At 51.2% G+C, this 26,848-nt stretch overlaps 2 protein-coding genes across 3 annotated transcripts in view; one reads left to right on the top strand and one right to left on the bottom strand.

Annotated features, from left to right (window-relative positions):
- The window catches only part of LOC137377271 (CD44 antigen-like), a 291,352-nt gene that overhangs the window by 260,305 nt on the left and 4,199 nt on the right, over positions 1 to 26,848 (top strand). The window contains exons 6-7 of one of the 2 annotated variants that reach the window (XM_068046813.1): positions 10,438 to 10,548; positions 13,676 to 13,754. In XM_068046813.1, coding sequence (XP_067902914.1) covers positions 10,438 to 10,548; positions 13,676 to 13,754 — 190 coding nt within the window. The remainder of the gene's footprint in view (positions 1 to 10,437; positions 10,549 to 13,675; positions 13,755 to 26,848) is intronic. The other variant, XM_068046814.1, reaches the window with a different exon arrangement.
- LOC137377233 (streptococcal hemagglutinin-like) lies at positions 18,922 to 26,526 on the bottom strand (the record flags this gene model as incomplete). Its single annotated transcript, XM_068046777.1, has 9 exons — positions 26,407 to 26,526; positions 25,470 to 25,889; positions 24,868 to 25,416; positions 24,256 to 24,498; positions 22,852 to 23,256; positions 21,268 to 22,392; positions 19,746 to 20,195; positions 19,263 to 19,310; positions 18,922 to 18,969 (listed from the first exon to the last, which is right to left on the bottom strand). Coding segments are annotated over exons 1-9 (3,408 nt in total), but the record flags the coding sequence as incomplete, so codon positions are not given.

Genomic DNA, 26,848 nt, shown 5'->3' on the forward strand with positions numbered 1-26,848 from the left:
ACCCTCTCCTCCCTCCCCTCACTCTTGGTTAATACTGACCCTCTCCTCCCTCCCTTCACTCTTGGTTAATACTGACTCTCTCCTCCCTCCCTTCACGGTTAATACTGACCATCTGCTCCTTCCCTTCATTCTCAGTTAATACTGACCCTCTCCTCCCTCCCTTCACTCTTGGTTAATACTGACCCTCTCCTCCCTCCCTTCACTCTTGGTTAATACTGACCCTCTCCTCCCTCCCTTCACAGTTAATACTGACCATCTCCTCCTTCCCTTCATTCTCGGTTAATACTAACCCTTCCTCCATCCCTTCACTCTTGGTTAATACAGACCCTCTCCTCCCTCCCTTCACTCTTGGTTAATACTGGACCTCTCCTCCCTCCCTTCACTCTCGGTTAATACTGGACCTCTCCTCCATCCCTTCACTATTGGTTAATACTGGACCTCTCCTCCCTCCTTTCACTCTTGGTTAATACTGACCCTCTCCTCCCTCCCTTCACTCTTGGTTAATTCTGACCCTCTCCTCCCTCCCTTCACTCTTGGTTAATACTGACCCTCTCCTCCCTCCCTTCACCCTTGGTTAATGCTGGACCTCTCCTCCCTCCCTTCACTCTTGGTTAATACTGACCCTCTCCTCCCTCCCTTCACTCTTGGTTAATACTGACACTCTCCTCCCTCCCTTCACGGTTAATACTGACCATCTCCTCCTTCCCTTCATTCTCGGTTAATACTGGACCTCTCCTCTCTCCTTTCACTCTTGGTTAATACTGACCCTCTCCTCCCTCCCTTCACTTGGTTAATACTGACCCTCTCCTCCCTCCCTTCACTTGGTTAATACTGACCCTCTCATCCATCCCTTCACTCTCGGTTAATACTGACCCTCCTCCCTCCCTTCACTCTCTGTTAATACTGAACCTCTCCTCCATCCCTTCACTCTCGTTTAATACTGACCCTCTCATCCATCCCTTCACTCTCGGTAAATCCTGACCATCTCATCCCTCCCTTCAGTCTTGGTTAATACTGACCCTCGCCTACCTCCCTTCACTCTTGGTTAATACTGGACCTCTCCTCCCTCCTTTCACTCTTGGTTAATACTGACCCTCTCCTCCCTCCCTTCACTATTGGTTAATACTGACCCTCTCATCCATCCCTTCACTCTCGGTTAATACTGACCCTCCTCCCTCCCTTCACTCTCTGTTAATACTGACCATCTCATCCCTCCCTTCACTCTTGGTTAATACTGACCCTCTCATCCATCCCTTCACTCTCGGTTAATACTGACCCTCCTCCCTCCCTTCACTCTCTGTTAATACTGACCATCTCATCCCTCCCTTCACTCTCGGTAAGTACTGACCATCTCATCCCTCCCTTCACTCTCGGTAAGTACTGACCATCTCCTCCATCCCTTCACTCTCGGTTAATACTGGCCCTCTCATCCCTCCCTTCACTCTTGGTTAATACTGACCCTCTCCTCCCTCCCTTCACTCTCGGTAAATACTGACCATCTCATCCCTCCCTTCACTCTTGGTTAATACTGACCCTCTCCTCCCTCCCTTCACTATTGGTTAATACTGACCCTCTCCCCCATCCCTTCACTCTTGGTTAATACTGACCCTCTCCTCCCTCTCTTCACTCTTGGTTAATACTGACCCTCTCCTCCCTCCCTTCACTCTTGGTTAATACTGACCCTCTCCTCCCTCCCTTCACCCTTGGTTAATACTGGACCTCTCCTCCCTCCTTTCACTCTTGGTTAATACTGACCCTCTCCTCCCTCCCTTCACTTGGTTAATACTGACCCTCTCCTCCCTCCCTTCACCCTTGGTTAATACTGGACCTCTCCTCCCTCCTTTCACTCTTGGTTAATACTGACCCTCTCCTCCCTCCTTTCACTCTTGGTTAATACTGACCATCTCCTCCCTCCTTTCACTATTGGTTAATACTGACCCTCTCATCCATCCCTTCACTCTTGGTTAATACTGGCCCTCTCCTCCCTCCCTTCACTTGGTTAATACTGACCCTCTCCCCCCTCCCTTCACTATTGGTTAATACTGACCCTCTCATCCATACCTTCACTCTCGGTTAATACTGACCCTCCTCCCTCCCTTCACTCTCTGTTAATACTGACCCTCTCCTCCCTCCCTTCACGGTTAATACTGACCATCGCCTCCCTCCCTTCCTTCTCAGTTAATACTGACCCTCTCCTCCCTCCCTTCACGGTTAATACTGACCCTCTCCTCCTTCCCTTCATTCTCAGTTAATACTGACCCTCTCCTCCCTCCCTTCACTCTTGGTTAATACTGACCCTCTCCTCCCTCCCTTCACTCTTGGTTAATACTGACTCTCTCCTCCCTCCCTTCACGGTTAATACTGACCATCTCCTCCTTCCCTTCATTCTCAGTTAATACTGACCCTCTCCTCCCTCCCTTCACTCTTGGTTAATACTGACCCTCTCCTCCCTCCCTTCACTCTTGGTTAATACTGACCCTCTCCTCCCTCCCTTCACGGTTAATACTGACCATCTCCTCCTTCCCTTCATTCTCGGTTAATACTAACCCTTGCCTCCATCCCTTCACTCTTGGTTAATACAGACCCTCTCCTCCCTCCCTTCACTCTTGGTTAATACTGGACCTCTCCTCCCTCCCTTCACTCTTGGTTAATACTGGACCTCTCCTCCATCACTTCACTATTGGTTAATACTGGACCTCTCCTCCCTCCTTTCACTCTTGGTTAATACTGACCCTCTCCTCCCTCCCTTCATTCTTGGTTAATACTGACCCTCTCATCCATCCCTTCACGGTTAATACTGACCATGTCCTCCTTCCCTTCATTCTCAGTTAATACTGACCCTCTCCTCCCTCCCTTCACTCTTGGTTAATACTGACCCTCTCCTCCCTCCCTTCACAGTTAATACTGACCATCTCCTCCTTCCCTTCATTCTCAGTTAATACTGACCCTCTCCTCCCTCCCTTCACGGTTAATACTGACCCTCTCCTCCTTCCCTTCATTCTCAGTTAATACTGACCCTCTCCTCCATCCCTTCACTCTTGGTTAATACTGACCCTCTCCTCCCTCCCTTCACTCTTGGTTAATACTGACCCTCTCCTCCCTCCCTTCACTCTTGGTTAATACTGACTCTCTCCTCCCTCCCTTCCACTCATGGTTAATACTGACCCTCTCCTCCTTCCCTTCATTCTCAGTTAATACTGACCCTCTCCTCCCTCCCTTCACTCTTGGTTAATACTGACCCTCTCCTCCCTCCCTTCACTCTTGGTTAATACTGACCCTCTCCTCCCTCCCTTCACGGTTAATACTGACCATCTCCTCCTTCCGTTCATTCTCGGTTAATACTAACCCTTGCCTCCATCCCTTCACTCTTGGTTAATACTGGACCTCTCCTCCATCCCTTCACTCTTGGTTAATACTGGACCTCTCCTCCCTCCCTTCACTCTTGGTTAATACTGACCATCTCCTCCATCTCTTCACTCTTGGTTAAAACTGACCCTCTCCTCCCTCCCTTCATTCTTGGTTAATACCGACCCTCTGCTCCCTCCCTTCATTCTTGGTTAATACTGACCCTCTCATCCATCCCTTCTCTCTCGGTTAATACTGACCATCTCCTCCCTCCCTTCACTCTCGGTTAATACTGACCCTCTCATCCATCCCTTCACTCTTGGTTAATACTGACCCTCTCCTCCCTCCCTTCACGGTTAATACTGACCATCGCCTCCCTCCCTTCCTTCTCAGTTAATACTGACTCTCTCCTCCCTCCCTTCACGGTTAATACTGACCATCTCCTCCTTCCCTTCATTCTCAGTTAATACTGACCCTCTCCTCCCTCCCTTCACTCTTGGTTAATACTGACCCTCTCCTCCCTCCCTTCACTCTTGGTTAATACTGACCCTCTCCTCCCTCCCTTCACGGTTAATACTGACCATCTCCTCCTTCCCTTCATTCTCGGTTAATACTAACCCTTGCCTCCATCCCTTCACTCTTGGTTAATACAGACCCTCTCCTCCCTCCCTTCACTCTTGGTTAATACTGGACCTCTCCTCCCTCCCTTCACTCTTGGTTAATACTGGACCTCTCCTCCATCACTTCACTATTGGTTAATACTGGACCTCTCCTCCCTCCTTTCACTCTTGGTTAATACTGACCCTCTCCTCCCTCCCTTCATTCTTGGTTAATACTGACCCTCTCATCCATCCCTTCACTCTCGGTTAATACTGACCCTCTCATCCATCCCTTCTCTCTCGGTTAATACTGACCATCTCCTCCCTCCCTTCACTCTCGGTTAATACTGACCCTCTCATCCATCCCTTCACTCTTGGTTAATACTGACCCTCTCCTCCCTCCCTTCACGGTTAATACTGACCATCTCCTCCCTCCCTTCATTCTCAGTTAATACTGACCCTCTCCTCCCTCCCTTCACGGTTAATACTGACCCTCTCCTCCTTCCCTTCATTTTCAGTGAATACTGACCCTCTCCTCCCTCCCCTCACTCTTGGTTAATACTGACCCTCTCCTCCCTCCCTTCACTCTTGGTTAATACTGACTCTCTCCTCCCTCCCTTCACGGTTAATACTGACCATCTGCTCCTTCCCTTCATTCTCAGTTAATACTGACCCTCTCCTCCCTCCCTTCACTCTTGGTTAATACTGACCCTCTCCTCCCTCCCTTCACTCTTGGTTAATACTGACCCTCTCCTCCCTCCCTTCACAGTTAATACTGACCATCTCCTCCTTCCCTTCATTCTCGGTTAATACTAACCCTTCCTCCATCCCTTCACTCTTGGTTAATACAGACCCTCTCCTCCCTCCCTTCACTCTTGGTTAATACTGGACCTCTCCTCCCTCCCTTCACTCTCGGTTAATACTGGACCTCTCCTCCATCCCTTCACTATTGGTTAATACTGGACCTCTCCTCCCTCCTTTCACTCTTGGTTAATACTGACCCTCTCCTCCCTCCCTTCACTCTTGGTTAATTCTGACCCTCTCCTCCCTCCCTTCACTCTTGGTTAATACTGACCCTCTCCTCCCTCCCTTCACCCTTGGTTAATGCTGGACCTCTCCTCCCTCCCTTCACTCTTGGTTAATACTGGACCTCTCCTCCCTCCCTTCACTCTCGGTTAATACTGGACCTCTCCTCCATCCCTTCACTATTGGTTAATACTGGACCTCTCCTCCCTCCTTTCACTCTTGGTTAATACTGACCCTCTCCTCCCTCCCTTCACTCTTGGTTAACTCTGACCCTCTCCTCCCTCCCTTCACTCTTGGTTAATACTGACCCTCTCCTCCCTCCCTTCACCCTTGGTTAATGCTGGACCTCTCCTCCCTCCCTTCACTCTTGGTTAATACTGACCCTCTCCTCCCTCCCTTCACTCTTGGTTAATACTGACACTCTCCTCCCTCCCTTCACGGTTAATACTGACCATCTCCTCCTTCCCTTCATTCTCGGTTAATACTGGACCTCTCCTCCCTCCTTTCACTCTTGGTTAATACTGACCCTCTCCTCCCTCCCTTCACTTGGTTAATACTGACCCTCTCCTCCCTCCCTTCACTATTGGTTAATACTGACCCTCTCATCCATCCCTTCACTCTCGGTTAATACTGACCCTCCTCCCTCCCTTCACTCTCTGTTAATACTGAACCTCTCCTCCATCCCTTCACTCTCGTTTAATACTGACCCTCTCATCCATCCCTTCACTCTCGGTAAATACTGACCATCTCATCCCTCCCTTCAGTCTTGGTTAATACTGACCCTCGCCTACCTCCCTTCACTCTTGGTTAATACTGGACCTCTCCTCCCTCCTTTCACTCTTGGTTAATACTGACCCTCTCCTCCCTCCCTTCACTATTGGTTAATACTGACCCTCTCCTCCCTCCCTTCACTATTGGTTAATACTGACCCTCTCCTCCCTCCCTTCACTCTTGTTTAATACTGACCCTCTCCTCCCTCCCTTCACTTGGTTAATACTGACCCTCTCCTCCCTCCCTTCACTCTTGGTTAATACTGGACCTCTCCTCCCTCCTTTCACTATTGGTTAATACTGACCCTCTCCTCCCTCCCTTCACTCTTGGTTAATACTGACCCTCTCCTCCCTCCCTTCACTCTTGGTTAATACTGACCCTTTCCTCCCTCCCTTCACTATTGGTTAATGCTGACCCTCTCATCCATCCCTTCACTCTCGGTTAATACTGACCCTCCTCCCTCCCTTCACTCTCTGTTAATACTGAACCTCTCCTCCATCCCTTCACTCTCGGTAAGTACTGACCATCTCATCCCTCCCTTCACTCTTGGTTAATACTGACCCTCTCCTCCATCCCTTCACTCTCGGTTAATACTGGCCCTCTCATCCCTCCCTTCACTCTTGGTTAATACTGACCCTCTCCTCCATCCCTTCACTCTCGGTAAGTACTGACCATCTCATCCCTCCCTTCACTCTTGGTTAATACTGACCCTCTGCTCCATCCCTTCACTCTCGGTAAGTACTGACCATCTCATCCCTCCCTTCACTCTTGTTTAATATTGTCCCTCTCCTCCCTCTCTTCACTCTTGGTTAATACTGACCCTCTCCTCCCTCCCTTCACTCTCGGTAAGTACTGACCATCTCCTCCCTCCCTTCACTCTTGGTTAATACTGACCCTCTCCTCCCTCCCTTCACTCTCGGTAAGTACTGACCATCTCATCCCTCCCTTCACTCTTGGTTAATACTGACCCTCTCATCCATCCCTTCACTCTCGGTTAATACTGACCCTCCTCCCTCCCTTCACTCTCGGTTAATACTGACCCTCTCCTCCCTCCCTTCACTCTCGGTAAGTACTGACCATCTCATCCCTCCCTTCACTCTTGGTTAATACTGACCCTCTCCTCCATCCCTTCACTCTCGGTTAATACTGGCCCTCTCATCCCTCCCTTCACTCTTGGTTAATACTGACCCTCTCCTCCCTCCCTTCACTATTGGTTAATACTGACCCTCTCCTCCATCCCTTCACTCTCGGTTAATACTGACCCTCTCCTCCCTCCCTTCACTCTCGGTAAATACTGACCATCTCATCCATCCCTTCACTCTTGGTTAATACTGACCATCTCCTCCCTCCCTTCACTCTCGGTAAGTACTGACCCTCCTCCCTCCCTTCACTCTCGGTTAATACTGGCCCTCTCCTCCCTCCCTTCACTTGGTTAATACTGACCCTCTCCCCCCTCCCTTCACTATTGGTTAATACTGACCCTCTCATCCATACCTTCACTCTCGGTTAATACTGACCCTCCTCCCTCCCTTCACTCTCTGTTAATACTGACCCTCTCCTCCCTCCCTTCACGGTTAATACTGACCATCTCCTCCCTCCCTTCATTCTCAGTTAATACTGACCCTCTCCTCCCTCCCTTCACGGTTAATACTGACCCTCTCCTCCTTCCCTTCATTCTCAGTTAATACTGACCCTCTCCTCCCTCCCTTCACTCTTGGTTAATACTGACCCTCTCCTCCCTCCCTTCACTCTTGGTTAATACTGACTCTCTCCTCCCTCCCTTCACGGTTAATACTGACCATCTCCTCCTTCCCTTCATTCTCAGTTAATACTGACCCTCTCCTCCCTCCCTTCACTCTTGGTTAATACTGACCCTCTCCTCCCTCCCTTCACTCTTGGTTAATACTGACTCTCTCCTCCCTCCCTTCACGGTTAATACTGACCATCTCCTCCTTCCCTTCATTCTCAGTTAATACTGACCCTCTCCTCCCTCCTTTCACTCTTGGTTAATACTGACCCTCTCCTCCCTCCCTTCACTCTTGGTTAATTCTGACCCTCTCCTCCCTCCCTTCACTCTTGGTTAATACTGACCCTCTCCTCCCTCCTTTCACTATTGGTTAATACTGACCCTTTCATCCATCTCTTCACTCTTGGTTAATACTGGCCCTCTCCTCCCTCCCTTCACTTGGTTAATACTGACCCTCTCCTCCCTCCCTTGACTATTGGTTAATACTGACCCTCTCATCCATCCCTTCACTCTCGGTTAATACTGACCCTCCTCCCTCCCTTCACTCTCTGTTAATACTGACCATCTCATCCATCCCTTCACTCTCGGTTAATACTGACTCTCTCCTCCCTCCCTTCACTCTCGGTAAATACTGACCATCTCATCCATCCCTTCACTCTTGGTTAATACTAACCCTCTCCTCCAGCCCTTCACTCTCGGTTAATACTAACCCTCTCCTCTCTCCCTTCACTCTTGGTTAATACTGACCCTCTCCTCCAGCCCTTCACTCTCGGTTAATACTAACCCTCTCCTCTCTCCCTTCACTCTTGGTTAATACTGACCCTCTCCTCCAGCCCTTCACTCTCGGTTAATACTAACCCTCTCCTCTCTCCCTTCACTCTTGGTTAATACTGACCATCTCATCCATCCCTTCACTCTTGGTTAATACTAACCCTCTCCTCTCTCCCTTCACTCTTGGTTAATACTGACCCTCTCCTCCAGCCCTTCACTCTCGGTTAATTCTGACCCTCTCCTCCCTACCTTCATTCTCGGTTAATACTGACTCTCTCCTCCCTCCCTTCACGGTTAATACTGGCCCTCTCATCCCTCCCTTCACTCTTGGTTAATACTGACCCTCTCCTCCAGCCCTTCACTCTTGGTTAATACTGACCCTCTCCTCCCTCCCTTCATTCTCGGTTAATTCTGACCCTCTCCTCCCTACCTTCATTCTCGGTTAATACTGACCCTCTCATCCATCCCTTCACTCTCGGTTAATACTGACCCTCTCCTCCATCCCTTCACTCTCGGTTAATACTGCCCCTCTCTTCCCTCCCTTCACTCTCGGTTAATACTGACCCTCTCCTCCATTCCTTCACTATTGGGTAATACTGACCCTCTCCTCCATCCTTTCACTATTGGTTAATACTGACCCTCTCCTCCATCCCTTCACTATTGGGTAATACTGACCCTCTCTCCACTCCTATCACTCTCAGTTAATACTGACCCTCTCCTCCATCCCTACACTCTCGGTTAATACCGACCCTCTCCTCCATCATTTCACTATTGGTTAATACTGACCCTCCTCCCTCCCTTCACTCTTGGTTAATACTGCCCCTCTCTTCCCTCCCTTCACTCTCAGTTAATACCGACCCTCTCCTCCATCCCTTCACTCTCAGTTAATACTGACCTTCTCCTCCATCCCTTCACTCTCGGTTAATACTGACCCTCTCTCCACTCCTATCACTCTCAGTTAATACTGACCCTCTCCTCCATCCCTACACTCTCGGTTAATACCGACCCTCTCCTCCATCATTTCACTATTGGTTAATACTGACCCTCCTCCCTCCCTTCACTCTTGGTTAATACTGCCCCTCTCTTCCCTCCCTTCACTCTCAGTTAATACCGACCCTCTCCTCCATCCCTTCACTCTCAGTTAATACTGACCTTCTCCTCCATCCCTTCACTCTCGGTTAATACTGACCCTCTCTCCACTCCTATCACTCTCAGTTAATACTGACATTCTTTCCACGCGACTTCACTCCCAGTTAACAGTGACACTCTCCTCCTATTGTTTCCGTGATACCTTGGATTTCCCAATCATTCAGTTCAGTACCACCATGGGTGGAGCTCAGGAGAGGCCCTTGGATGGAGCGGCCTGGCTCACTTTGATTTTTGTTTGGAAGCAGGCATGCAGGCTACACCCTAATTTGCTGAGTTTGTGCATCGAATACAGATATTTGGGATATATGTGACGTTGTGGCAAATAGCCTCGCTACCCGCCTTTGCTAAAACTGTTCTGTAGCCTGCAGGCAGCCATGCAATGAGCAGCCATGCTGATCTTCTCTCTGTCCATCTGCAGTGAAGCACATATTGGCTTTAGTGGAATGTTTCCAATCTGCCTGAGCAACTCCTTGAATTTAGTCATGTTTGTACTCGCTGTTAGAACTCAGCCATGCTTTGCTGACCTTTGGGCTGCCAAATGAAACACTTCACAGTAGCAGGAGAAGCAGTGAGGAGGCAGGAGGCCTGTCCCATTCCCATCAAGTGCAGCATTGAGAGTTGTCATGGAGACACAGGCCCACACTGGCCTGCACTCCTGGCTGAAACAGGACTGTGTAGAAGGGCAGAGAAATAAGATTGAAAAAAAAGCTGATCCAAATTCAAAAATATAAATGGATTTAAAACTAAAGGGGAAGTAAAGTCCAGGTATGTACTTTGTATTTAAGAAAGAAATGCTGATGAAATATTATGCATGAGATTTTATATAATGCTAAATTTATAAATGCCAAAGGAGGCCTGTGAGTTTAGGCTCTTTCCTTACTGCTTCACGACATCGCTAATTCCCGTTGGGTGTAGCATGATTGGTTGCATTAGAGATTGGGTATGCTACCTTTGCATAAAAAGTGTGCCCTAAATCTTGCCTTTCATTTAAACCTGGAATTTACTGGTCTTTATTTCTATTGCCTCAAGCTAAACCAACCAACACCAAAACATCAGATCTTGTTATCCTGGATAATGAGCCCAGTCGAAAATCACGGCCATCAACAGATGTGGGAGAGAAGACTCTTGAAGCCAGCTTGGGTAGGACACCATATTCTTCTTAAACTCTCCTCACTTCTACTAGTTTTCAAATGTCTGGCCATTCTTTAGACCTTTTAAGTTGCTGAATTTTCTTGAGGGTGAGATCGGACCCCGAGACTGTTGTCTGCCTTATGTTGGATACTCTGCTGAGCATAGAATGAGAGTGACAACACTGTAGGAGGTGACAACAGACATTAACTTCAAATTAGCTCATGTTAAGGGGTTTATGTCTGTGCACAGTCTACTCAGTGGTTTTTTTTGTGCTAGTAGATTCGAATTATCCACTAATTTAAATTGAGCAACATAAATATCACAGCAAAGTAGGGATTTGATTCAATAAATGATCAGATAATTTGAACTAAGTGACTTTGGACTAAGAGTAGTCTGTATTTTAATGAATTATCCTACCAACAATCTCATACCTCACACTTTGTTATCATTTATTATTTCAAATGTAAGACAAAAAATGATTTCTGTGTGCATTCGGTGACTGAGGAATGGAATACTTTTCTACAATTGGGACTCAGTGTTTGGCATCAAGCTTTCCTGAACTGGATACCACATGAGTTATAAACAAGCAAAGCTTTGCCCAACTGCTTTTCCTTAGAAGAACACTTTATTGTAGCAGCTTAGCTTGTCTATCTCCCGTCCCAACTGCCCAGCTGACCCCTCTCACAAATAGGACCTAGTCTGACGGAGACTCCATTCATATGGTACCATTGCAGATGGTGGAGGGAGGAAGCCTTATATCTCATCATCCTAGGTTACTGATCCAAACTATGTCCCACAGATTACTTTGCCTCACTGGAAAGACTGAACCATCAACTCATCAGTGTGGGCTGGGTTTGAACCCAGGCATCAGAATTAAATGGGCAGCATGCTGACATGTTGTCATTCAATCCCTAAAGTGAAAGGACTCACTTGCACTCTGGAATGACCCATACTATATATTATAACTACAATACAATGCTAATGGGGTTCAGCACACACATTTGTGCATAAGAAGCACCTTGTGTAACACTTGTATAATGCTTCTGTATCTAGCTTGATATTTAAAAGGCTTACATCCATCATGCAAAAAAACAACCAATCAAAAAGAGAGTTCTGCACTTAATCCACTCTCTCTGAGCACCAGAAGGCTGACAGCAGCACCCCTTGTTACAACAGATGCTGATTTTTGTATCTGTTTTTCTGCCAGCTATGATGGCTCCTCCTTCAGTTTATACCTTTCATCTTTTGTTTCTTCTTTTGACCTTTTGGCTGCTCCTATTTATTTTGCTTCTCGTGCCATCTATCGTGCCAACTCCCCCATTCTCCCTCTATAGTTTATTTCTTGCCATCACCTTAACCATTTATTTATTTCCAGCCTGTCCCCACTGTCCAGGCCCATGGATCCTAATCCATTCACCTCTGTCGTCCATTTTGAAAGCCTCCTCCTTTCAAAAACCTCTTACCCATTGAGACCTCGGCCTCTTGCATCCTATCCTGCAGCCAAGTCCCACTCTTGTCCTCACTGGCATCCACTGGCTCTCTGTGCCTCATGATGGCTATTCCGGGATTGTTTGGGAGTTTTCAGGAATTAAATATTAATCTCCTAGATACTGCTGTGGGTAACCCTGGAGAAAGATCACAATAGTGTCAAAAAATTGTTTTTTTTCTCATTTTCTTCGAACGCTTTTCATTTTAGTTCTAAAATTATTGGAGAAAGGGGAGAAATGGCTGCTTAACCAATTGGGGTGTTTGGAGGCAGGAGATCGCCTGATGAAATCTCCCGATCTCCCTCACCACACTGCACTGTGCTCCTGCTCTACAACCCTGCTGTCCCCAGTTTCACCTTCTGAATCTGGGTGACTGAAACATCCCTAGACCCCAGCCCACCCTACCGCAGTCTATCTAGGTTATCCAGCAGGGGCAGTCGCTGGGTGACGGGGATCTCAGAAGGGGGCAGTCACTGGGGTGATGGGGATCCCAGCAGACAGCAGTCATTGGGGTGATGGGGATCCCAGCAGGGGGCAGTAACTGGGTGATGGAAATCCCAGCAAGGGGCATTGACTGAGTGATGGGAATCCCGGCAGGTGGCATTGATTGGATGGGAATTCCAGCAGGCAGCACTGATTGGGTGATGGGGATCTCAGAAGGGACCAATGACTGCGTGATGGGAATCCCAGTAGGTGGCATTGACTGAGCGCTGCTTATCCCAGCAAGGAGCAGTCACTAGGTGATAGGACTCCCAGTAGGCGGCATTGACTGGACGATGCTTATCCCAGCAGGGAACAGTCAATAGGTGATGGGAATCCCAGCAGGTGGCATTGACTGGCTGATAGGAATCCCAGCAGGGGGCATTGACTGGGTGATGGGAATCCCAGCAGGGGGCATTGACTGGATGTTGGGTATCAGAGCAGGGGACATTTACTGGGTTATGGGAGTCTCAGCAGACAGAGGTCATGGGGGTAATGGGGACCCCAGCAGGGGGCAATCACTGGATGATGGGAATCACAGCAGGCAGCAGTCTTTGGGTTGATAAAAACAATAAAATGCTGGAAATACTCAGCAGGTCTGGCAGCATCTGTGGAGAGAGAAGGAGCATTAATGTCTCAAGTCAGTGACCTTGCATCAGAGCTCTCTACACAGATGCTGAGTATTTCCAGCATTTTTTTGTTTTAATTTCAGAGTTCCAGCATCTGTAGTATTTTGCTTTTATTTTAGCAGTCTTTGGGTGACGGGAATCCCAGCAGAGGGTATTCACTGGATGATGGGAATCCCACCAGGTGGCAGTCACTAGTTGATGGGAATCCCAGCAGGGGCTTTGACTGGGTGATAGGGATCCCAGCAAGAGGCATTGACTGGGTGATTGGGATCCCAGCAGGGAGCAGTCACTAGGTGATGGGAATCCCAGCAGGGACCAGTGACTGGGTGATGAGGAGCCAGCAGGAAGCAGTCACTGGGACGTTTATCGAAGATCTTCTAACTCAGAGACAAGATGCTACCACTGAGCCACAGATGGTACCTTGAGTGGTAAATCCACCCTGATATTTCCATGAATTGTTGCTGGTTCAAATGTTTGACATGTTCTAAATGATGGGTTTTCTGAGGTGTGATTTTCAGGTAGTGATTTTCTGTTTTTCAGACTGGCTGATTGTAGTAGCAATAGTCGTTTCACTTCTCATCATTGTGATTGGAGGATTGGTGATCATTTACAGCAAAAGGTAGGTAGGCCCCAATTCCCATCAAAATCAACCACTCGGGCAGCCCTCCCTCCATTTATTTGGTTCCATCCAGATAAACAACTTTGCTATTGTGCTAAGACTTCTCTGGGTTTGTGGTGATCTCTAAGCACCTGAGCAGGGATTCCTGCTTAGGTTTGCTCTTGGCAATCTGGACTTGTTTCTTTGCATTTTTCACATTTGCCTTTGTCCCGTTTTAAATTTCAGTCTCCACTCATGGGCCAGGTACTTGAATTTTGATGTAGACATTTCAACCTGTCCAAATATCCTATGTGTTAGGATTATGGAGCAGCCAGGGTCTGTCCAGCAAGGCAGCAGCAGAGGCACAGTGTCCACTTACATTGGTACACACAGCCTCGGACTTTGGGGGTTGGGAGGTGTGGTGTATTCGGGAAGAAGAGATGGAGACAAGGACTCACAGATTCCTTGTCAATCTAATAGATGAAAATGCTGAACTGTCTGATGAAGTTCTGTGGTGAGTGCTGGCTGGCTCAATTCTAAATGGCTATTTGAATATTGTGAACTTGGATTGACCCATCAGCTGCAAAGCAATGTCTCATAAACTAGGCTCGATGGCCTAAAAGACCCTGTCAAACACTTCCCCCTCCTGCTGCTCCAACAAGGGCAGGTAACACTGAGATCCACACACAGGCACTGCCTGCAAGGCAGGTCACTGGAAAGAAGGGGCCAATGATCCCATGCTCTTATAACTCTCCCTGATCCTATTGGAGAAAATGTGGCAAGTTCTGTGGTTCAATCTAGATAAACAACTTTGTCATTGTGCTAAGACTTCTCTGGGTTCATGGTGATTGCTAAGCACCTGAGCAGGGATTCCTGCTTAGGTTAAGTCTTGGCAATCTGGACTTGTTTCTTTGCATTTTTCATATTTGTCTTTGTCCCTACTTAAATTTCAGTCTTTACTCGTGGGCCAAGTACTTGAATTTCGATGTAGACATTTCAACCTGGCCAAATATCCTGTGTATTCGGATTGTGGAGTGTGCCTGTATTGTATTTTGATTGTGATCAATGTCTGTTTGTTTCCCTCCTGGCCCATATCTTTTGTATTTGGATTGTGATCTGTGCCTGTATTGTTCCCCTCTGCCCCCTGCCACCCACAACAGTTCCTGTGGATGTGGATTGTGGTGCATGCTTGCACTCTTCCCCCTCACCTTCTGCCAACACATCCGTCCATTTTATTGTGATAGTTATCAACTTTGTTCATCACATAGGAGATTTAGTTGTCGATGCTGGTACTGATTTTTTGATGGATTCATCCTTGAACTGCACACTTTTACCTCAGTCTTGCCTTACGCATCCACTGGAATACTCTTTCAAAAGCTGTGTGACCTGGCTTGGGCACTCTGCAATTCCTGGGCGCTCTGTGGTGCCTGGGAGCTCTGCAATGTCTGGGCGCTCTGCGATGCCTGGGCGCTCTGCGATGCCTGGGCGCTCTGCAATGTCTGGGCGCTCTGCGATGCCTGGGCGCTCTGCAATGTCTGGGAGCTCTGCAATGTCTGGGCGCTCTGCAAAGTCTGGGCGCTCTGCGATGCCTGGGCGCTCTGCGATGCCTGGGAGCTCTGCAATGTCTGGGCGCTCTGCGATGCCTGGGCGCTCTGCAATGTCTGGGTGCTCTGCGATGCCTGGGAGCGCTGCAGTGCCTGGGAGCTCTGCAATGCCTGGGCGCTCTGCGATGCCTGGGAGCTCTGCGATGCCTGGGAGCACTGCGATGCCTGGGAGCAATGTCTGGGAGCTCTCTGATGCCTGGGAGCTCTCTGATGCCTGGGAGCACTGTGATGCCTAGGTGCTCTGTGATGTCTGGGCGCTTGTGATGTCTGGGCGCTCTGCAATGCCTGGGCACTCTGCAATGCCTGGGCACTCTGTGGTGTCTGGGCACTCTGCAATGCTTGGGCAGCATGCAATGTCTGGGCGCTCACTGATGACTGGGAGCACTGTGATGCCTAGGTGCTCTCAGATGCCTGGACGCTCTTTGATGCCTGGGCACTCCATGGTGCCTGGGGACCCTGTAATGCCTGGGTGCTGGCTGATGCCTGGGCGCACTGTGATGCCAGGGCGCTCTGTATGGCCTGGACGCTCTATGATGCCTGGCTATTCTGCAATTCCGAGACGCTCTGCGAAGTGTGGGCGCTCTGTGATGCCAGGATGCTCTGTGACAATGGATGCTCTGTGATACCTGGGTGCTCTGTGATACCTGGGTGCTCTGTGATGCCTGGATGCTCTGTGATACCTCGGCGCTCTGTGATACCTGGATGCTCTGTGATACCTGAGTGCTCTGTGATGCCTGGATGCTCTGTGATACCTGGGTGCTCTGTGATACCTGGGTGCTCTGTGAGACCTGGGTGCTCTGTGAGACCTGGATGCTCTGTGATACCTGGGTGCTCTGTGATACCTGGATGCTCTGTGATGCCTGGATGCTCTGTGATGCCTGGATGCTCTGTGATACCTGGGTGCTCTGTGATGCCTGGATGCTCTGTGATACCTGGATGCTCTGTGATACCTGGATGCTCTGTGATACCTGGGTGCTCCCTGTGATGCCTGGATGCTCTGCGAAGTGTGGGCGCTCTGTGATGCCAGGATGCTCTGTGATACCTGGATGCTCTGTGATAGCTGGGTGCTCTGTGATGCCTGGATGCTCTGTGATACCTGGGTGCTCTGTGATGCCTGGATGCTCTGTGATACCTGGGTGCTCTGTGATACCTGGGTGCTCTGTGATGCCTGGGTGCTCTGTGATACCTGGATGCTCTGTGATACCTGGATGCTCTGTGATACCTGAGTGCTCTGTGATGACTGGATGCTTTGTGATACCTGGGACCTCTGTGATATCTGGATGCTCTGTGATGCCTGAATGCTCTCTGATGCCTGGATGCTCTGTGATACCTGGGTGATCTCTGATGCCTGGATGCTCTGTGATACCTGGATGCTCTGTGATACCTGGGTGCTCTGTGATGCCAGGATGCTCTGTGATACCTGGGTGCTCTGTGATACCTGGGTGCTCTGTGATACCTGGATGCTCTCTGATGCCCGGATGCTCTGTGATACCTGGATGCTCTGTGATACCTGGGTGCTCTGTGATGCCAGGATGCTCTGTGATACCTGGGTGCTCTGTGATACCTGGGTGCTCTGTGATGCCTGGATGCTCTGTGATGCCTGGGTGCTCTGTGATACCTGGGAGCTCTGTGATGCCAGGATGCTCTGTGATACCTGGATGCTCTGTGATACCTGGGCGCTCTGTGATTCCTGGGTGCTCTGTGAAACATGGGTTCTCTGTGATACCTGGGTGCTCTGTGATACCTGGGTGCACTGTGATACCTGGGAGCTCTGTGATATCTGGATGCTCTGTGATGCCTGGATGCCCTGTGATTCCTGGGTGCTCTGTGAAACATGGGTTCTCTGTGATACCTGGGTGCTCTGTGATACCTGGGTGCTCTGTGATACCTGGGTGCACTGTGATACCTGGGAGCTCTGTGATATCTGGATGCTCTGTGATGCCTGGATGCCCTGTGATACCTGGGTGCTCTGTAATGCCTGGGTGCTCTGTGATACCTGGGTGCTCTGTGATACCTGGGTGCTCTGTGATGCCAGGATGCTCTGTGATGCCTGGGTGCACTGTGATACCTGGGAGCTCTGTGATATCTGGATGCTCTGTGATGCCTGGATGCCCTGTGATACCTGGGTGCTCTGTAATGCCTGGGTGCTCTGTGATGCCTGGATGCTCTGTGATACCTGAATGCTCTGATACCTGGGTGCTCTGTGATGCCTGGATGCTCTGTGATACCTGGATGCTCTGTGATGCCTGGATGCTCTGTGATACCTGGGTGCTCTGTGATGCCCGGATGCTCTGTGTACCTGGATGCTCTGTGAAGCCTGGGTGCTCTGTGATACCTGGATGCTCTGTGATACCTGGATGCTCTGTGATACCTGGATGCTCTGTGATACCTGGGTGCTCTGTGATACCTGGGTGCTCTGTGATGCCTGGGTGCTCTGTGATGCCTGGATGCTCTGTGTACCTGGATGCTCCGTGAAGCCTGGGTGCTCTGTGATACCTGGGTGCTCTGTGATGCCTGGATGCTCTGTGATACCTGGATGCTCTGTGATGCCTGGATGCTCTGTGATACCTGGATGCTCAGTGATACCTGGGGGCTCTGTGATGCCATGATGCTCTGTGATACCTGGGTGCTCTTTGATACCTGGGTGCTCTGTGATGCCATGATGCTCTGTGATGCCTGGATGTTCTGTGATACCTGGATGCTCTGTGATACCTGGGTGCTCTGTGATACCTGGATGCTCTGTGATACCTGGGTGCTCTGTGATACCTGGGTGCTCTGTGATGCCTGGGTGCTCTGTGATACCTGGATGCTCTGTGATACCTGGGTGCTCTGTGATACCTGGGCGCTCTGTGATACCAGGGCGCTCTGTGATATCTGGATGCTCTGTGATGCCTGGGTGCTCTGTGATGCCTGGGCGCTCTGTGATACCTGGGCGCTCTGTGATGCCTGGGTGCTCTGTGATACCTGGTGCTCTGTGATGCCTGGATGCTCTGTGATACCTGGGTGCACTGTGATGCCAGGATGCTCTGTGATAACTGGGTGCTCTGTGATGCCAGGATGCTCTCTGATACCTGGGTGCTCTGTGATGCCTGGATGCTCTGTGACACCTGGGTGCTCTGTGATACCTGGGTGCTCTGTGATACCTGGATGCTCTGTGATACCTGGGTGCTCTGTGATGCCTGGATGCTCTGCGAAGTGTGGGCGCTCTGTGATGCCAGGATGCTCTGTGATACCTGGGTGTTCTGTGATACCTGGATGCTCTGTGATACCTGGGGGCTCTGTGATGCCTGGATGCTCTGTGATGCCTGGATGCTTTGTGATACCTGGGTGCTCTGTGATACCTGGATGCTCTGTGATACCTGGGTGCTCTGTGATATCTGGGTGCTCTGTGATACCTGGATGCTCTGTGATACCTGGATGCTCTGTGATACCTGGGTGCTCTGTGATACCTGGGTGCTCTGTGATGCCTGGATGCTCTGTGATACCTGGATGCTCTGTGATACCTGGGTGCTCTGTGATGCCAGGATGCTCTGTGATACCTGGATGCTCTGTGATACCTGGGTGCTCTGTGATACCTGGGTGCTCTGTGATGCCTGGATGCTCTGTGATACCTGGGTGCTCTGTGATACCTGGGTGCTCTGTGATACCTGGGAGCTCTGTGATGCCTGGATGCTCTGTGATACCTGGATGCTCTGTGATACCTGGGTGCTCTGTGATGCCTGGGTGCTCTGTGATGCCTGGATGCTCTGTGTACCTGGATGCTCCGTGAAGCCTGGGTGCTCTGTGATACCTGGGTGCTCTGTGATGCCATGATGCTCTGTGATACCTGGGTGCTCTTTGATACCTGGGTGCTCTGTGATGCCATGATGCTCTGTGATGCCTGGATGTTCTGTGATACCTGGATGCTCTGTGATACCTGGGTGCTCTGTGATACCTGGATGCTCTGTGATACCTGGGTGCTCTGTGATACCTGGATGCTCTGTGATACCTGGGTGCTCTGTGATACCTGGGTGCTCTGTGATGCCTGGGTGCTCTGTGATACCTGGATGCTCTGTGATACCTGGGTGCTCTGTGATACCTGGGCGCTCTGTGATACCAGGGCGCTCTGTGATATCTGGATGCTCTGTGATGCCTGGGTGCTCTGTGATGCCTGGATGCTCTGTGATACCTGGATGCTCAGTGATACCTGGGGGCTCTGTGATGCCATGATGCTCTGTGATACCTGGGTGCTCTTTGATACCTGGGTGCTCTGTGATGCCATGATGCTCTGTGATGCCTGGATGTTCTGTGATACCTGGATGCTCTGTGATACCTGGGTGCTCTGTGATACCTGGATGCTCTGTGATACCTGGGTGCTCTGTGATACCTGGGTGCTCTGTGATACCTGGATGCTCTGTGATACCTGGGTGCTCTGTGATGCCTGGGTGCTCTGTGATACCTGGATGCTCTGTGATACCTGGGTGCTCTGTGATACCTGGGCGCTCTGTGATACCAGGGCGCTCTGTGATATCTGGATGCTCTGTGATGCCTGGGTGCTCTGTGATGCCTGGGCGCTCTGTGATACCTGGGCGCTCTGTGATGCCTGGGTGCTCTGTGATACCTGGTGCTCTGTGATGCCTGGATGCTCTGTGATACCTGGGTGCACTGTGATGCCAGGATGCTCTGTGATGCCAGGATGCTCTGTGATAACTGGGTGCTCTGTGATGCCTGGATGCTCTGTGACACCTGGGTGCTCTGTGATACCTGGGTGCTCTGTGATACCTGGATGCTCTGTGACACCTGGGTGCTCTGTGATACCTGGGTGCTCTGTGATACCTGGATGCTCTGTGATACCTGGGTGCTCTGTGATGCCTGGATGCTCTGCGAAGTGTGGGCGCTCTGTGATGCCAGGATGCTCTGTGATACCTGGGTGTTCTGTGATACCTGGATGCTCTGTGATACCTGGGGGCTCTGTGATGCCTGGATGCTCTGTGATGCCTGGATGCTTTGTGATACCTGGGTGCTCTGTGATACCTGGATGCTCTGTGATACCTGGGTGCTCTGTGATATCTGGGTGCTCTGTGATACCTGGATGCTCTGTGATACCTGGATGCTCTGTGATACCTGGGTGCTCTGTGATACCTGGGTGCTCTGTGATGCCTGGATGCTCTGTGATACCTGGATGCTCTGTGATACCTGGGTGCTCTGTGATGCCTGGATGCTCTGTGATACCTGGGTGCTCTGTGATGCCAGGATGCTCTGTGATACCTGGATGCTCTGTGATACCTGGGTGCTCTGTGATACCTGGGTGCTCTGTGATGCCTGGATGCTCTGTGATACCTGGGTGCTCTGTGATACCTGGGTGCTCTGTGATACCTGGGTGCTCTGTGATACCTGGGAGCTCCGTGATGCCTGGATGCTCTGTGATACCTGGATGCTCTGTGATGCCAGGATGCTCTGTGATACCTGGATGCTCTGTGATACCTGGGTGCTCTGTGATGCCAGGATGCTCTGTGATACCTGGATGCTCTGTGATGCCAGGATGCTCTGTGATACCTGGATGCTCTGTGATACCTGGATGCTCTGTGATAGCTGGGTGCTCTGTGATACCTGGGTGCTCTGTGATCCCTGGATGCTCTGTGATGCCTGGATGCTCTGTGATGCCTGGATGCTCTGTGATACCTGGGTGCTCTGTGATCCTGGGTGCTCTGTGATACCTGGATGCTCTGTGATACCTGGATGCTCTGTGATACCTGGGTGCTCTGTGATACCTGGGTGCCCTGTGATGTATGGATGCTCTGTGATACCTGGGTGCTCTGTGATACCTGGATGCTCTGTGATACCTGGGTGCTCTGTGATACCTGAATGCTCTGTGATGCCTGGATGCTCTGTGATACCTGGGTGCTCTGTGATACCTGGGTGCTCTGTGATACCTGGGTTCTCTGTGATACCTGTGTGCTCTGTGATGCCTGGATGCTCTGTGATACCTGGATGCTCTGTGATGCCTGGGTGCTGTGTGATACCTGGGTGCACTGTGATGCCAGGATGCTCTGTGATACCTGGGTGCTCTTTGATACCTGGGTGCTCTGTGATGCCTGGATGCTCTGTGATACCTGGATGCTCTGTGATGCCTGGGTGCTGTGTGATACCTGGGTGCACTGTGATGCCAGGATGCTCTGTGATGCCAGGATGCTCTGTGATACCTGGGTGCTCTGTAATACCTGGGTGCTCTGTGATGCCTGGGTGCTCTGTGATGCCTGGATGCACTGTGATGCCAGGATGCTCTGTGATACCTGGGTGCTCTTTGATACCTGGGTGCTCTGTGATGCCTGGATGCTCTGTGATACCTGGATGCTCTGTGATGCCTGGGTGCTGTGTGATACCTGGGTGCACTGTGATGCCAGGATGCTCTGTGATGCCAGGATGCTCTGTGATACCTGGGTGCTCTGTAATACCTGGGTGCTCTGTGATGCCTGGGTGCTCTGTGATGCCTGGATGCTCTGTGATGCCTGGATGCTCTGTGATACCTGGGTTCTCTGTGGTACCTGGGTGATCTGTGATACCTGGATGCTCTGTGATGCCAGGATGCTCTGTGATACCTGGGTGCTCTGTGATACCCGGGTGCTCTGTGATACCCGGGTGCTCTGTGATACCCGGGTGCTCTGTGATACCTGGGTGCTCTGTGATGCCTGGATGCTCTGTGATACCTGGGTGCTCTGTGATACCTGGGAGCTCTGTGATGCCAGGATGCTCTGTGATACCTGGATGCTCTGTGATACCTGGGTGCTCTGTGATGCCTGGATGCTCTGCGAAGTGTGGGCGCTCTGTGATGCCTGGCTGCTCTGTGATGCCCGGGAGCTCTCTGATTCCTTGGTACTGTGTGATACCTGGGTGCTCTGTGAAGCCAGGATGCTCTGCAATGCTTGGGCAGTCTGCGATGGCTGGGTGGTCTGTGATGCCTGGCTGCTCTGCGATCCTCGGGAGCTCTGCGATGCCTGGGCACTCTGTGATGCCTGGATGCTCTGTGATATCTGGATGCTCTGTGATACCTGGATGCTCTGTGATACCTGGATGCTCTGTGATACCTGGGTGCTCTGTGATACCTGGTTGCTCTGTGATGCCTGGATGCTCTGTGATACCTGGGTGCTCTGTGATACCTGGGTGCTCTGTGATACTTGGATGCTCTGTGATGCATGGATGCTCTGTGATGCCTGGATGCTCTGTGATACCTGGTTGCTCTGTGATACCTGGATGCTCTGTGATACCTGGATGCTCTGTGATACCTGGGTGCTCTGTGATACCTGGGTGCTCTGTGATACTTGGATGCTCTGTGATGCATGGATGCTCTGTGATGCCTGGATGCTCTGTGATACCTGGTTGCTCTGTGATACCTGGTTGCTCTGTGATGCCTGGATGCTCTGTGATACCTGGGTGCTCTGTGATACCTGGATGCTCTGTGATGCCTGGATGCTCTGTGATACCTGGACGCTCTGTGATGCCTGGATGCTCTGTGATACCTGGGTGCTCTGTGATACCTGGGTGCTCTGTGATGCCAGGATGCTCTGTGATACCTGGGTGCTCTGTGATACCTGGGTGCTCTGTGATACCCGGGTGCTCTGTGATACCCGGGTGCTCTGTGATACCCGGGTGCTCTGTGATGCCTGGATGCTCTGTGATACCTGGACGCTCTGTGATGCCTGACTGCTCTGTGATGCCCGGGAGCTCTCTGATTCCTTGGTACTGTGTGATACCTGGGTGCTCTGTGAAGCCAGGATGCTCTGCAATGCTTGGGCAGTCTGCGATGGCTGGGTGGTCTGTGATGCCTGGCTGCTCTGCGATCCTAGGGAGCTCTGCGATGCCTGGGCACTCTGTGATGCCTGGATGCTCTGTGATACCTGGATGCTCTGTGATACCTGGATGCTCTGTGATACCTGGGTGCTCTGTGATACCTGGGTGCTCTGTGATACCTGGATGCTCTGTGATGCCTGGATGCTCTGTGATGCCTGGGTGCTCTGTGATACCTGGGTGCTCTGTGATACCTGGGTGCTCTGTGATACCTGGGTGCTCTGTGATACCTGGATGCTCTGTGATGCCTGGATGCTCTGTGATACCTGGTTGCTCTGTGATGCCTGGATGCTCTGTGATACCTGGGTGCTCTGTGATACCTGGGTGCTCTGTGATACCTGGGTGCTCTGTGATGCCTGGGTGCTCTGTGATGCCTGGATGCTCTGTGATACCTGGATGCTCTGTGATACCTGGGTGCTCTGTGATGCCCTTATGCTCTGTGATACCTGGTTGCTCTGTGATACCTGGTTGCTCTGTGATACCTGGTTGCTCTGTGATACCTGGACGCTCTGTGATACCTGGATGCACTGTGATACCTGGATGCTCTGTGATACCTGGATGCTCTGTGATACCTGGATGCTCTGTGATATCTGGGTGCTCTGTGGTAGCTGGAGGCTCTGTGATACCTGGATGCTCTGTTATACCTGGATGCTCTCTGATATCTGGGTGCTCTGTGATGCCTGGATGCTCTGTGATAACTGGATGCTCTGTGTTACCTGGGTGCTCTGTGATACCTGGATGCTCTGTGATACCTGGGTGCTCTGTGATACCTGGGTGCTCTGTGATACATGGGTGCTCTGTGATGCCTGGGAGCTCTGTGATACCTGGGTGCTCTGCGATACCTGGGTGCTCTGCGATGCCTGGGAGCTCTGTGATACCTGGGTGCTCTGTGATGCCTGGATGCTCTGTGATACCTGGGAGCTCTGTGATACCTGGGTGCACTGTGATGCCTGGATGCTCTGTGATGATAGGCTGCTCTGTGATACCTGCATGCTCTGTGATACCTGGATGCTCTGTGATACCTGCATGCTCTGTGATACCTGGATGCTCTGTGATACCTGGACGCTCTGTGATACCTGGACGCTCTATAATACCTGGATGCTCTGTGATACCTGGACGCTCTGTGATGCCTGGCTGCTCTGTGATGCCCGGGAGCTCTCTGATTCCTTGGTGCTGTGTGATACCTGGGTGCTCTGTGAAGCCAGGATGCTCTGCAATGCTTGGGCAGTCTGCGATGGCTGGGTGGTCTGTGATGCCTGGCTGCTCTGCGATCCTAAGGAGCTCTGCGATGCCTGGGCACTCTGTGATGCCTGGATGCTCTGTGATACCTGGATGCGCTGTGATACCTGGATGCTCTGTGATACCTGGGTGCTCTGTGATGCCTGGATGCTCTGTGATACCTGGGTGCTCTGTGATACCTGGATGCTCTGTGATACCTGGGTGCTCTGTGATACCTGGATGCTCTGTGATACCTGGATGCTCTGTGATACCTGGGTGCTCTGTGATGCCTGGATGCTCTGTGATACCTGGGTGCTCTGTGATACCTGGATGCTCTGTGATGCCTGGATGCTCTGTGATGCCTGGATGCTCTGTGATGCCTGGGTGCTCTGTGATACCTGGGTGCTCTGTGATACATGGGTGCTCTGTGATACCTGGATGCTCTGTGATGCCTGGAAGCTCTGTGATACCTGGATGCTCTGTGATACCTGGATGCTCTGTGATACCTGGATGCTCTGTGATGCCTGGGTGCCCTGTGACGCCTGGATGCTCTGTGACGCCTGGATGCTCTGTGACGCCTGGATGCTCTGTGACACCTGGGTGCTCTGTGACACCTGGGTGCTCTGTGACACCTGGACGCTCTGTGACACCTGGGTGCTCTGTGACACCTGGGTGCTCTGTGATACCTGGATGCTCTGTGATACCTGGGTGCTCTGTGATACCTGGGTGCTCTGTAATGCCTGGATTCTCTGTGATACCTGGATGCTCTGTGATACCTGGGTGCTCTGTGATACCTGGGTGCTCTGTGATACCTGGGCACTCTGCGATGCCTGGGAGCTCTGCGCTGCCTGGGAGCTCTGCGCTGCCTGGGGACCCTGTGATGCCTGGGCACTCTGCGATGCCTGGTAGCTCTGCGATGCCTGGGGACCCTGTGATGCCGGGGCACTCTGTGATGACTGGGCGTTCTGTGATGCCGGGGTACTCTGTGATGCCGGGGTGCTCTGTGATGCCGGGGTACTCTGTGATGCCAGGGTGCTCTGTGATGCCGGTGTACTCTGTGATGCCAGGGTACTCTGTGATGCCAGGGTACTCTGATGCCATGGTACTCTGTGATGCCGGGGTGCTTTGTGATGCCTGGATGCTCTGCAATACCAGGATGCTCTGCAATACCAGGATGCTCTGCGATGCCAGGATGCTCAGTGATGCCGGGGTACTCTGTGATGCCGGGGTACTCTGATGCCAGGGTACTCTGTGATGCCAGGATGCTCTGCAATACCAGGATGTTCTGTGATGCCAGGGTGCTCTGCAATACCAGGGTGCTCTGTGATACCTGGGAGCTCTGTGATTTCTTGGCGCTCTGTGATACCTGGGTGCTCTGTGATACCTGGGAGCTCTGTGATTTCTTGGCGCTCTGCAATGTCTGGGTGTCCTGTGATGCCTGGGTGCTCTGTGTGACCTGGGCACTCTGTGATGTCTGGGAACTCTGTGATTTCTGGGCGCTCTGCGAAGCCTGGGCACAATGCAATGCCTGGGCACAGTGCAATGCCTGGGCACTGTTCAATGTCTCGGCACCCTGCTTGGGCACTCTGTGATGCCTGGGAGATGTGTGAGGGCTGGGCTCTGTCTGATGCCTGGACGCTCTGTGATACCTGGATGCTCTGTGATACGTGGATGCTCTGTGATACGTGGACACTCAGTGATATGTGGATGCTCTGTGATACGTGGACACTCTGTGATACGTGGACGCTCTGTGACACGTGGATGCTCTGTGATGCCTAGATGCTCTGTGATGCTTGGACACTCTGTGATGCTTGGACGCTCTGTGATACGTGGATGCTCTGTGATGCCTAGATGCTCTGTGATGCTTGGACACTCTGTGATACGTGGATGCTCTGTGATACGTGGACACTCTGTGATACCTGGATGCTCTGTGATACCTGGATGCTCTGTGAGGCCTGGGAGCTCTGTGATACCTGGATGCTCTATGAGGCCTGGATGCTCTGTGATGCCTGGGGGCGCTGTCATACCTGGGTGCTCAGTGATGCCAGTGTGCTCTGTATGGCCTGGATGCTCTTTTTTTTTTCGAGATACAGCACTGATTCAGGCCCTTCGGCCCACCGAGTCTGTGCCGACCAACAACCACCCATTTATGCTAACCCTACAGTAATCCCATATTACCTACCACCTACCTGCACTAGGGGCAATTTACAATGTCCAATTTACCTATCACTTGCAAGTCTTTGGCTGTGAGAGGAAACCGGAGCACCCGGCGAAAACCCACGCAGTCACAGGGAGAATTTGCAAACTCCGCAGAGACAGTACCCAGAATCGAACCCGGGTCCCTGGAGCTGTGAGGCTGCGGTGCTAACCACTGCGCCACTGTGCCGTCCAGTAATGTGTGGCCAGGGTACTCTGTGATGTCTGGGAGCTCTGTGATGTCTGAGAGCTCTGTGTAGCCTGGGCGTTCTG

Source organism: Heterodontus francisci, chromosome 14, assembly GCF_036365525.1.
Source record: "Heterodontus francisci isolate sHetFra1 chromosome 14, sHetFra1.hap1, whole genome shotgun sequence".
NCBI classification, from domain to species: domain Eukaryota; kingdom Metazoa; phylum Chordata; class Chondrichthyes; order Heterodontiformes; family Heterodontidae; genus Heterodontus; species Heterodontus francisci.